General features: G+C 35.8%; 2 protein-coding genes across 2 annotated transcripts; both read right to left on the bottom strand.

Moving 5' to 3' along the window:
* Nucleotides 1–2382: 2382 nt before the first annotated feature.
* LOC107040608 (DNA fragmentation factor subunit beta) lies at nucleotides 2383–8229 on the bottom strand. The gene is made up of 6 exons (XM_015260747.1): nucleotides 7756–8229; nucleotides 7413–7514; nucleotides 6414–6543; nucleotides 5105–5316; nucleotides 4299–4891; nucleotides 2383–3542 (listed from the first exon to the last, which is right to left on the bottom strand). The coding sequence occupies exons 1-6, from the start codon at nucleotides 7810–7812 to the stop codon at nucleotides 3383–3385; spliced, it is 1254 nt and encodes a 417-aa protein (XP_015116233.1). The 5' UTR covers nucleotides 7813–8229; the 3' UTR covers nucleotides 2383–3382.
* Nucleotides 8230–9281: 1052 nt separating this feature from the next.
* Nucleotides 9282–12090, bottom strand: LOC107040611 (methionyl-tRNA formyltransferase, mitochondrial). Its single transcript, XM_015260753.1, has 6 exons — nucleotides 11615–12090; nucleotides 11331–11531; nucleotides 10486–10608; nucleotides 10237–10415; nucleotides 9968–10162; nucleotides 9282–9513 (listed from the first exon to the last, which is right to left on the bottom strand). Exons 1-6 carry the CDS (start codon nucleotides 11827–11829, stop codon nucleotides 9296–9298), a joined length of 1131 nt encoding a protein of 376 aa, XP_015116239.1. The 5' UTR covers nucleotides 11830–12090; the 3' UTR covers nucleotides 9282–9295.
* Between the last annotated feature and the right edge of the window lie 511 nt (nucleotides 12091–12601).

Genomic DNA, 12601 nt, shown 5'->3' on the forward strand with positions numbered 1-12601 from the left:
ACGAAACACTAAAACTCTGTTGAATGCATAAATTTTCTCCCTGAAATTTGATGCTTCCAGTGATATGTACCGACAGATTAATTGCATAAGGCATTCACCTCCGAGACACCTGGAGGCAGTGGCAAGTGAGAGAGACAAGGGGAGGTCAGTTCATTCTTGATTACGGGCTATGGATTAGCTGTCCAGATCGTAAGTGTTTGTGGAGTCAGATAGCCTGACTTTATGAATTGCGACGTGAACTCCACTACCATAGCTCCGTCCGGCCATCCCCTTTGTCTCTGTTACATTCGCTCAGGCCAACTGTGAATTGGCACGATAGTTTCAACAATAGGAAAAATCATCTCGATAATAGTATAATTGAGGTCAATCCTGAAGTATCATCACACGAACAAGTCGTGCAGTGGTAGGCTTGGATCGATAGTTAATTCGGACGATCCAGAGAGTTCATATTCGAACTTTCGAAAATCTTTCCCAGTGGTATTTCATTATTCAGATCATTCGCATTATATCGGTGAGACGAAGATACTTTTGGTTTGATGACAAATACGAATATAGAGCTTGACAGACGGCTGCAATTTAATTTCATTGTGATTATTCATTACTCTTTGGGTTGTTCCACTTCCGTTTAAATTCGGAATGATTTATTTCAGGAATTCATTGATTAACTGTTGCAGTTGCAGGTTCCGTCGTCCATGTTAGCAATATTCTAGGAGAGATCAGGATATTTAATAATTACCTATACGGAAGCTTCTCTGTTCATTATCCCTTCGCAACCATTGTTGAATTTTCATAAGAATATGAGCAATCATCATATCCATCATTGAATCACTGTTCGTACCCCTGTACGACCAATGATAGGTAAATGAATGGACATTCTGATATTTTTTACGTATCGTAAATTAAATAGAACTTGGGAATTAGCTCATGTATCATCTGCTCTTCTAATAGTGAAATGCTAATAAGTAATGTGAAGGATATCACGATGAATACCCTTTATTGGTAACAATACCCAAGGCTCTTCGCCTGCTTTTAATTCCAGCTATTCATTGGAGCACATAACGCTGAAACTGTTGCAATGAATGACCATTGAAAATTGTATTACAACGGGAAATTTATGTTTGGATAAATTCAACGCTTCAACCATAAAACGGAATATTATAAATAAAGAACGCTTCGTGATTTCAGTACCTAAAATATATATTTCTATAGACACTTATAATCCCCACATTACATTGAGAAAATATTTTCAGCATTATACATTGTTCCATTGCTTACGGGCTTTACACTGGGGAAGGAAATGAGTGAAAAAAAATCTGGAATAAAAAAATCGAAAATAGAGAAGGAGGCGTCCACGCAGACGGAAGTAACGTGCAACACGTCCACTCGATATATATATACATTTATATATACATTTATATATACATTTATATATATGGTGTTGAAGTGAGCCCACAGGAATGAAACGTCGCTGATTAGTAATTGGCCAGTACGTTTACCAGTTAACTCGACCATTAAGTTCCACAGCCACAGTATCTATTCACGTGTCACCGACACTTTAATAATGCGGTACAAAAGCCTAAGGTACATGTATATACATATATGTGTATATAGAATATCTGAATCGGAGCAATTGCTCTGTGAGCAATTCACTGGTGAATTATTTGGGTGAAGAAAAGAAATTCTTCGAGGATCTCTTCAACAATCATTCTGGGGCTCTATTCAATACTCTGAATGTTTCTTTTGTCGCTAAGATCATTCGGGGCGGATGGAATTATAATTGGTAGAGATAAGAAGATTGTGGGCACGGAAAATATCAGTGAGAGATAAAGGGAGATGAACAGTTGAGAGTTTTGAAGATCATTATAGCTTCGCAAGTAGAGGACTTAAGGATATCCAAGGATCTTTTACAGTTTCGATTTAAACGTTTTTAATCATCAAATTTGTCAATCACATTGCGTGAGAAAAATTTCAAATAAAATCATGAATATTCAGCGTTATTCAAATTACATTTTGTATAAGAATCTTATTTTTGTAAACATTCGTTGCTTATAACTACATAATTAAATTTGTTTAAACTATCGGAAATATTATTGTTTTCGGCATAAAAACGATTGCTGGTAAAATTCTGAATATGAATAAATTTGTGACGATTTCAAACAAATGTTTGTTATGGTAGAAAATTGATTGTTTATAAATTGTTGATAGAAAATGCTCGTAATTTAAACAAATTGCAATTCTTTAATTATTTCATCAATCTTCCTCCAAAAGTAAACTTTGTAATTTTTCTTCAGATTTTTAAAATGTTTTCTAACGGTTCAACATCGAAATTCAAATTCAGAGCTGCAAAGTTTAAACAATAGAATTATTATAAAATGTCCGGAAACTTAGGATCAAATGGGCCGCAAATGAAAGCTCTGATGTTCGACTACAAAAGTAGAAAGGCATTAACTGGCGAAACAAAAGCCAAAGTACTTGGCTATCCTTAAGGTACAATGTCAAAATATAATCTTCTACATTTTTATAGGAAAGAATCTTCTGCTCGATCTTCGGCACTTGACTTTACTTTGGGCTTTTTCATTCAGAAGATATTCTTTAGTAAATCTGATAATTGAACTCTCGACTGATCGCCGTGATATCTCTCAACGAAATATTCAAATAATTCAAGCGAATTAGTTTAGAAACGTACAAATTAGGGGGATTTGCAGGTTTATTACCCTGTTTCATCATCTTTATCCTCCACTTTAAAAATGAATTCGGTTGAAATCACAATTATATGAGAAATGGAGGTAATTTCAATTTACTAAGTACCCAACCTCAGTAAAGAAAATTTAATCTGATACCCTTTCTCACATTTGAATTAGCAAGTTGAACTCAATATTTCAATTCAACTCATTGCTGTCGAGCTCATTAATTTCTAATTATTATAAAAGCATCCTGATCCAATGGATAAATGAAAAATTCAATTTTATCAAAGAGTTACCAGAAACTCATAAAATATAATAATTCAATTATTTCCTCCCATTTGATATCAATTATGTATCTCAGATTATTGTTTTAGGAACCCGAATTGTGCGAAAATATTCAGTCCATTCGCCTTATCATTACTTGACTTGTTTTAAGAAAAAATTCTTTGGCACTGATTATCATTAATAATTCATTATTAAGATCTCTATAGTTTCTCTACTAATTTCTAATTCAATTTCAATATTATGTATCCCTCGTCTGCTAAATAGTTACTACGTCACTCATCTTTTTTTTATTTGTGCATGGAAGAAACACAACATCCGCCTAAATCGAGGATGAAGTCTTCGACGCTTGAATAATATGCTTGATTAGTATTTTCTCTCTTATTTCTTTGGACACATCACAGGAGAGAGTGCATTCACTTATGTGAACCTTTGTCGTGGCATACTATGTGGACGAGGCTGAGGTTTTTGACCGTGAATAAGTTATCATAAAACCCAAATACTATTTTCTCAGGCATCGTGTCCTCTTCAGAGTGCTTCAATAGCTGGGGTACCAATGTCCGTGATCTTTCGATTCTAAGAAACAACGAGGAAGAAAAATTATTCAACGGTAAAAATTCTGCTTATTCATTCAAAAAGAGAATCGAAGTTGAGTCTTCAAATGAGTCTTAGAATGAATGAATTTGATTGAGAATTACACATTTCAATTACACTGATGAATCTCAAACATATATGTTCCATACTCCTGAATGACACTACATATCTGATTATTTCTCAATTGACAAACGCTAAGTCTTGTGCGAATAAAAGACATACATGAGAAAACTCTCCACAACATAGTAAAATGATTTTCTGTAGCGAAAAACAGAGACAACAGTGAAAATAAATTCATGGACTATTGCTGTATGAAATTATTTTACGTAAGTGTAAAAGTTTCAACGTAAATTCTGCGTGATTTCTTCATTCATCATATCAGTAGCGAAGTGGTAAAACGGTTCGTCTTATCTCCAGTTGAGCTTTTGAGGAATATTTGCTAATCTAAGGGAGATAGCGAAATTATCGTAATCACATTTGTTGTAGCTCTCAATCGGCTCTACAAAAAAGGTTATAATAAAAATTTTGCTATCTCCCTTAGATTCCGAGATATTAATTGAAAACTGGTCAATAGTGAAAATTGACTTGTACCGTTTTACCACTTCGCTACTGATATGTAATGGTGCTTTGTGCGAATATCTGCTGTGTTCATGTGACACATGATCGTGCAAGCTACTACAATAAAAAAACAATAAGTAATAGTCTTTGAAAAATAGTCTTCAAAATTGATATATTTACTTGTGATCCAAATTCCAAGTAGAAAATAGAATGAGTTCCTCTCGGGACCTATACGGATTAATTCTATGCCTCTCACCATAACCGCAGCCGTTGCCACTCCATACACCCTCACACCTAAATTCCCCCTTGGAATCGCATAAAGCGTACTGTTCACTTCTTCCCCTTGGGTATACCGTATAAGGACAGCTTTGCTTCTCATTAATAACTAATTTCTTGGCTGGCGACATTTTACCAGTCGAGTATCTCTTTGCATCAATCTCATCTCCATGGTCAATATCCCCATCGCTTTTATCATCATCGTATTCTTCATTTTTCTGTAATGCCAATCTGCAGGGGCAATGATTGTAACAGTCATAGTCGTCTCCGTCCACTTTGTCGACATTATTGGGCTCTTCTTTACTACGACTTCTGTCGAAGTAGTACCCTAAGTAATGATCCTCCTTCAATTGCAACTTGAAGTATTCGATTACCCGATGGAGATTCAGACGCGCTTGACAGTTCGTTGACCAGGCCTCCGATCCCTTTATTTGTTCAATTGTTTTGTAGAGATAACCACGTATTCGATCCTGACATCTGCGATGCATATATGCTTCCTGAAAAATAGCCCGAACTACTTGAATATCCTTATCTGAGGATTTTTTTATGCAGCTGGGCCCCTGAGAATCAATTTTGCCCTAGGATTTCGATTTTTTTCAGTATAGAAAAGTTCTAATCTAATTAATTTTTATCGTTAAAAGCTGGTAAAGAAAGGAGATATTCGAGTAAAACTCCAATTTCCATCTCAATAATTTGAAATAAGTAATTACCTTAGTGGTGACATTGGTTTCCAGTCCCATGAACCATTCAGGATGATCCTCTTTCCTGCTGAAGTCGGTTTTAGAGTCGTCTACATTCAATAGATTGTGCAAAACTGCAACCTTTCTCTTGAGATTCTCAGTTAGAAACTTGGTAGCCTGATCACCCACCGTAAGATAATCGATGTTTACTCGCCTCAGGGTTTCATACAGTAAATCCGCGTCTGCAGGAAGGGGTTGGAGTTTTGCAAGGCCGAGGGAAGAATAAGAGGTGGTTATTATAATATCACAGGAGAGTAACAGGAAAATCGATTATTCGACTGAGAAAATATCTTCTATGCACATTGGATAAATTGAGATATTCTGTGAAGAAATCTTTGTTTTATTTCAAGCCACAGTTGTTGTTATCACTTTATAAGAGACATGAATGTCAATTATTTTAGTTCATTACCGTCATGGACCGAGTTTCTACCCTCGTAAGGATATGAGATGGATATAAAAATTCAAGATTATTTTATTCGCTAAATGGGAGAATTGTTTAGCATTGTTTGTTTATTGAAAAGCGAGATTCTGCTATGCTCAGAGGCATCAGTTGCAGTTTCTGCCACTCACATGAAACTATTTTCTGTCACTTTCCGCACTTTCAATATGCAATCAATATGTAATAGTTAATATCGCTCTTCATGTTGATAAAATTACCGGTTCATGGTTGCAATAAACATTGCTCAAACTATCGTACATAATGGTGTTCCAACTATCGCGCAGAATGTCGCTAAATCATCGTAGTAAATATCGCCATAATTGTCGTATCATTTTCAATCATGACGGCATGGCGGGAGACTACCACGATATTATTGAGTAAATCATTGAAAAATTCTGACACTCACTATTTAAAAATTCATTATCGTGATTTCATAATTCTTATATCATTGAATTACTGATTTTCCATTTTATTTTTTCAGCGCTCCATGAATATATTTTTGTGAAAGGAAAAAATCTGATTTCAACAATTTTTTCTTAGTAAAATGAAGTATAGGAGTGCATTATTTTCACTTCTTTTCAACTGCGGACAATTATTTGAGTGCGGATGGGTGGGATTCCGCCGGGAAACGCATTCTAAAGAATCTTTTTTGTTTCAAAGCTCGAGGACAATAAAAGATTTTCCACTTTGAAAAGTTTTTGTCCGCATCGAGAAAGCTTCGTGAAATGCAAAACTCCTCAGCAACTGCGCTCAGACTCAAAATTCTATTATTCTCGCCGAGATATTCACAACAAGACTTGATAAAACAATTTCAATTTTTTCATTCAAATGAATATTTACCTGAAAGCACTTTTTCGCCAGATTTTTGAAGTATCATAGTGGTCTGTGGCTTCAAAGTATGGAAATAGTCCTCATCAACTAACGAACCATCCAACAAAAACAAATTGATTTCACTAAGATCCTCCGTGATCTGAAAACAGAAATAAATAAGCTGATCATTTCTGGGATTCACTCATCACCCAACATCATTCCAACATTGATAGAATAATGTTCTTTGCATTGAAAAAAAATTATTGAATTTCATCATCATTTCAAGCTGTCATTAACATTTTTATAAAAAGTCAAGAGTGTTCATTTTACCCCAACCTCCCCTAGAAATTATTTTGAAAATATCTTTCAAAGGACTAGGTTTATTGCAAACTATCGAAACTAGCCGAGTTAACCGAGTTTAACAAAAAAGTCTTCTGCTTTTTTGTTTATATCTACTTTATATCTACCGATTCAAAGAAAATCTTTGAATCGGTAATTACTATAGTGACAATAATTCAAATTTTTAATTAAGAAAAAAATGAATCAAGTCTTAATTATTATGCAGAATGATTCTATAATAAAAGTGCATCATTTCCAATATAAATTATCAATTTTCCGTGCCATTGGAATTCAATATAAAGGTATGAAGGCGACGGCATGGAAATTTGAATTCTAAGCCTTGACCTCGTAGAACCGAGTGAGAAGAAGTGAAATAGCGATAGTAGACCGTGACACTGACGATAGAATGGCCCCGGGCCTGCGTTCGATAGAGCACAATGCGGGCTGCAGAGCGATCTTCTTCCAAGGTCATACTGCAACCTAATTTACACATTCTGTCCTGATTGCGGTTAAAGTGGAACAGCCAAAAAGTGTTTACACAAATATATTTTTTAGCTTACTATATTAATGTTCTCGGTTCAACCCGCTTCTGAAATTTTCTATTTTCTAGAAAAATCTATAGGATATCTATAAAACTTTTAATGACTTTCTCTCCATTTAATTGAAGAATAATTGAAGTTGGATACTTGCGTTGAGTTTGGCGCAGGCTTTTCGTTTCAATTCTCTGAAACTCCGACAGGCAACACCAAATTTTCTACTGCGATTAACATCAGTGACTTTATATCCTCTCAGCTATAAATACAATAACAAAATAATTAATCAGCTCCATTGATAACAATGATATGCTGAAGCAAACGTCGAATGCAAAAAAAAATGGAAAAAATTATTATTCAATGAGCATTCTAAAGAGATTGCGCGGTCATAATTCATAGTTAACAATTAAGGCCCTACCTTATGTACAAATCTTAATACTCGTCATAACAACTCTTTTTCCAATGATAACAATAATAATAATTGATAATAGATTATTTACCTCGTGTTTTGTTTGTGGCTGTGTTAATCGTGCGAAACAATGAGCAAGAAGCGACATGATTGCCACTTCTCCGTCCCCTCTCACCGCGACTATCCCAAGAAACAATGACTGTTAAAATGACATTTATGATTAAACGAACTCGGTGTATATGAATTCGCTTTCCCGCGTCACTAGAGTTCAGCTCCACACACGCGCTGACAGTCAGCGCTCCGGCGTAAAACAGCTGTTATCGGTGGGGAAAATAACCAAAAAGTAAAGTATATTGCCGCAAACAGAGTACGTCAAAAGAAAAACAAGGGAATTGGATGGTAGGGATGAAAAAAACAGACTGGCCGAGAAAAATTAAGATAATTTTGTATAGCAAGATAATGGGGCGTTCCGTGTTGCGAGAAGAGTTGAATGAATTTTAATAGAATGAATTGGAGAGAGATCAGTGGAGCCCAGTTTGCTGGACTATAACTGGTGAATCTTGTCCATCCGGGTTAGCGGTACACAGTACGCTGGAAAGAGAGGAAGGGATTTCCCCGCGCCTGCTCCAAGGGGATTTGAAAGTTCCTTGGATTGCTAACAGATGTCGTACTTTGTACAATTTCAACCTTATTTCAAGTTTGAGGGTAGTAGAAGGGTGAAAAGGTGGTTTTTTGCGTTTGTTATACGACAAAAAAATTTTTTCAACATGAAATATTCCAAAAAACAAAACAATTCCTCTTGGAGCATATTTTTAAGGACTCCCTCAATCCCCTAAAAAATTGACAACCCCCTCGGAAACGTACTTGAGAGTAGTAGAAGAGGGAATTTTTTCCGAAAGTTTGAATCTTTCCCCCTGAAAAAATCCAAGATCTGACACCCTGACCCCAGGTGAAAATGAAAATTTTTCATTTCGACATTTCTGGCGCCTCCGAGTGTGCGTAAAAAATTCGCCCAAAATTGATGATTACCGTTCAAAAGATCGCCATCATCTCTCTTTTTCTCGTTGCTTATAGCTCATTTACTTCTCCACTGGCTGATTCAACTTATATTCTACTGCGTGATGGCCAGTTCGATTCATTTAGTAATTGCTCTTGAAATGAGAATAATCTCGCCCTTTTTCACTGTGCCGCTGCACTAAACATGTCGATTGGTAAGACATTTCCTGAAGATATCTCCAATACCGAGCCCTTTTTGACCACCTTCTCAGAATCTGCCCATCCGGGAATGTGTCCACAAATTTCCGTGTCCATCTGTTTCACCGCCTTCCGTACTGTCGCCATTTTCCCCAGAACGTGTCCAAAACGGAATGTGTCCATGCGGTCCATCCAAAGAAGTCAATTCTCTTTGGATGGGGCAGGGGAGCGAGCGAAGCGATCGCGGTGGACGAGCGAAGCGAGCAGGGGGCGGTGTCCCCTAGTGTGATGACAAAAATCCCTATAATATCAATTTCGCTTTTCCAACACTCTCATTCATGTATTTATCTGAATTTTTATTCAGGGTAAACCGCAAAGCCAGTGAATGAACAATTAACTTCAATGAATGAACAATTCGATAAATCTCTCCCATTTCTTCAATTTTTAATTCCTACAGTTGATTTATTTACAGTCAGATCTTGCTCTGCCCCAAAATATATCACTTTATCCCATCTGTTCTTGATGAAACCATTGTTGAAGTCCACTGCAGACATTTTTCGCTTTCCAGGCATCAAAATCTCTTCAATCGTCACCCAACTATCGTTTTTACATTGCACCATTAGTAAACGATCTTGTTTGTCGTACACGACCATTCCTGAAAGATTAATTGAGGCTTTGGTGACGTTGAAATGTCGTTTACATGACATATTCTTTATTTCAAGCGAGAAAAGTTCTAAAATCAAGAGCCTTTGAATTTTTAAACATTTAAAGAACTTTTCAAAGTTACAGAATTCTGGAATAATTGAACATTAATTGAGTCAAGCTCTCAGGTGATGTACTTTAAATACCAAAGGATTTATGAACATGAGTAGATTAACTTTAGAATAAAACAATCGATTCACGAACATGAATGTTCTTATTTCAAAAAGTCAAAGGTCTTTAATTCCACAACTAATCTTCCGTAAAACAAAAGAAAATATGTCTTAATTAAAGTAGAATTGTTCTAGAATTAAGTAAAAACTTCACTTATTTCTAGCATTTCTTGCTCTTCGGATTTAAATAGAACGAAGTTGTGAAATTCAGAGATATAATATACACAAATTACCAACCAGGGTTTGATTTAAGATCATAAACATCTCTCGGAAGTTTACAAGGTAATTTTACTCCAAAAATCTTGAGTGATTTTCCTTGAAACGTCGTCTTCAGAGGAAATATTCCAGTGAGGGCTCTTTGCAGATTGTAAACTTCTCTCGCTGTCAGTTCTGCCCATTTCACGATGGAAATGCTCTTCTGTATCTTTGGGGCTGCAATAAAAACAAACAGAGAGTGATCAATTCGATTGATGAATAATAAATTGGAATAATTGAGGTGTGCATACCGTACGTAACTTTTTCGTTGGATTGAGGTCTTCCAGAGTTGATAACGTCTGGCAATTTTTCCAAAGTTTCTATTAATAAATCTCCACCAGTGTTAGCTAGTCTTTTATGCAGCTCTGGTTGGGTTTCATGATCATGAATTTTCAGTTCTCTCTGCTCTAGTATTTCTCCAACATCAAATCTGGGAACAGGCAGGAATAGTTATTGTTTCTTCATAGTTAATAAGCACATTCGTCTTTTGAAATTGTTACTTTTTTGGTGCTATCTTCATGATAGTGACTCCAGTCACGCTATCTCCATTTATCAGGGCATAAACTATTGGCGCTGCTCCCCTCCATCTGGGTAGCAAGCTGGCGTGAACATTGATCATCCCCCTGGACAGAAAAAGAAGGTTTCTAAATTCCAAATTCAAGTTATTTATTTTAGAAAATTCAATTTCCGAAAAAATTACTGGGACAGTATTTTGTCCCAGTATTAATTTTTTTTCGGACATTTTAAATTCATTTTTCTTCACTACACTCAACGACTGACATGGAGTTTGAATATTCTACTTTAAATCCAGAAAGTTTACATTTTTAAACATTCAAATAAGATTTGAAAGGTAAAAAATTCTGGAATAATTGAACATTTATGCATCATTAACCAATTCAAGATATCAGATGATATAGTAAAAGATTTACAAAAATGAGTAGATTTAATTATGAAACGGAAGAAATCATTTATTCAAAAACTAGAAAATTTGGTTATTTTTTTAAATTTTTTATTATTTTAAGAACTCAAAAATTCTGAATTCCAGCACCAAGATTACCTTAAAATAACCGAAAATCTGCAGTAATTCGACACACAGGATTAATTCTAGAATGGGAAAAATCAATTCAAGAACAACAATCTTCTTATTTCAAGAAGCCAAAAGTTTTGAATTCCAGAACTAAAATTTCCTCCAACCAATAGAAAATGTACCTTAATTGATGTACAATTATGCTAGAATTAAGGGAAACCTTCACTTATTTGCAGGATTTCTTCCTCCTCAGATTTAGATAGACCAATGAAAATTCGATCCTTTTTTCTGTGAGAAACATGGAATTAAAATACTTGCAGTGGAAAGGATTTGATAACCCTCGAGGGTATGAGATGGCCAAAAGACGCCACAAGTCCAATGTCAAAGTCATCCAGGTGATTTTGTATCGGCCAATGGTGCACTTTGATTCCGTGGTCTTTCGCATATTTTATCACTGCGTTCTCCTCTCCCTTGTAAGCGATCACAGCCTCCAGGCGAGCCAGCAGTCTGTTTGACCTGCTGATTATATTTTTTACTCATCATTCTTAATTTTGGGGACAGTGCGTTCTTAACTGAACGTTGAATATGTGTTAATTACTCACTACTCTCGGTCCAGTCGCTTGAGACTCTCCAGGCCGAATTCATCTGTTCCGAAGAATAAAACCTTCCACCGAACATTGTTCGAGCTTTCTGATTGCTCTTGAAGGATTCCTGAGGTTAAGCAACAAAAATGTCGAGGCCATTGTTGATTTTTAAAGAGGTTCGAAGAAAACGACGCGATGTTCCATGAGTTTTTGAGGAATTGTGAACGAACCATTTCTTTTTAAATAGTTTAACAATTAATTATGGGCTGTTTTATTATCTTCGGGGAGACATAACCTTCCTTATAAGCCGGATTAATTAGATTGGAGTATTTAGTGAGATTAAATATGATTATTTATGAAATTATTACAGACAAAAAATCCTCCTTTCATGATTATTCTTCACTTTGAAATGGGGGTTTTTAATTTTTGTGATAGAAATTTTACGAATTGCGATTTTTACTTCATGGAGAAGATAAAGCAGCTGGGAAAGCCTGGGAGGCTGTAGTAGTTTGTAGGAGACATGTAAGAGGGCAGACGGTATACGATTTTTAATAGAATAGTTTNGAGTTGGGAGTGATTTGGTGTTGGGAGAGATCGAAGTCGATCCGCTGGGTCGATGCGGAGTGGGGAGGGCTGTCAACAGGATGTGAGAGGCGTGGAAAAGGTAGGGAGGGAGATTATCGAGTGTCGGTTTAGCCAGAGGGCGGGAGAGGACAGCGTTTACGATATTGTCCCCATGTTTCCCAGATCCGATCAATTAGCCCCTCATGTACAGATATTCCAAATTTTCATTTTTTTCCTCATTGAAGTAGTTTTGAAGAAAATTGCGAGCTAATAAGAAACATTTGCTAGTTAGTACTTTTTTTTAAAATAAATTTTTGCAAATTACTTGAAGATTTTTGCGAGTTAAGAAAAAATCGTCAATGCACTCCTATTATTGTGTAAATTAACAATTCCAATTTCAACTGAAAACCAGAGTTGATGACCAGAATTTGTAGCAGAGAT

This window comes from Diachasma alloeum, unplaced genomic scaffold (genome assembly GCF_001412515.2).
Source record: "Diachasma alloeum isolate Michigan unplaced genomic scaffold, Dall2.0 Dall_scaffold_00339, whole genome shotgun sequence".
Taxonomy (NCBI): Eukaryota; Metazoa; Arthropoda; class Insecta; order Hymenoptera; family Braconidae; genus Diachasma; species Diachasma alloeum.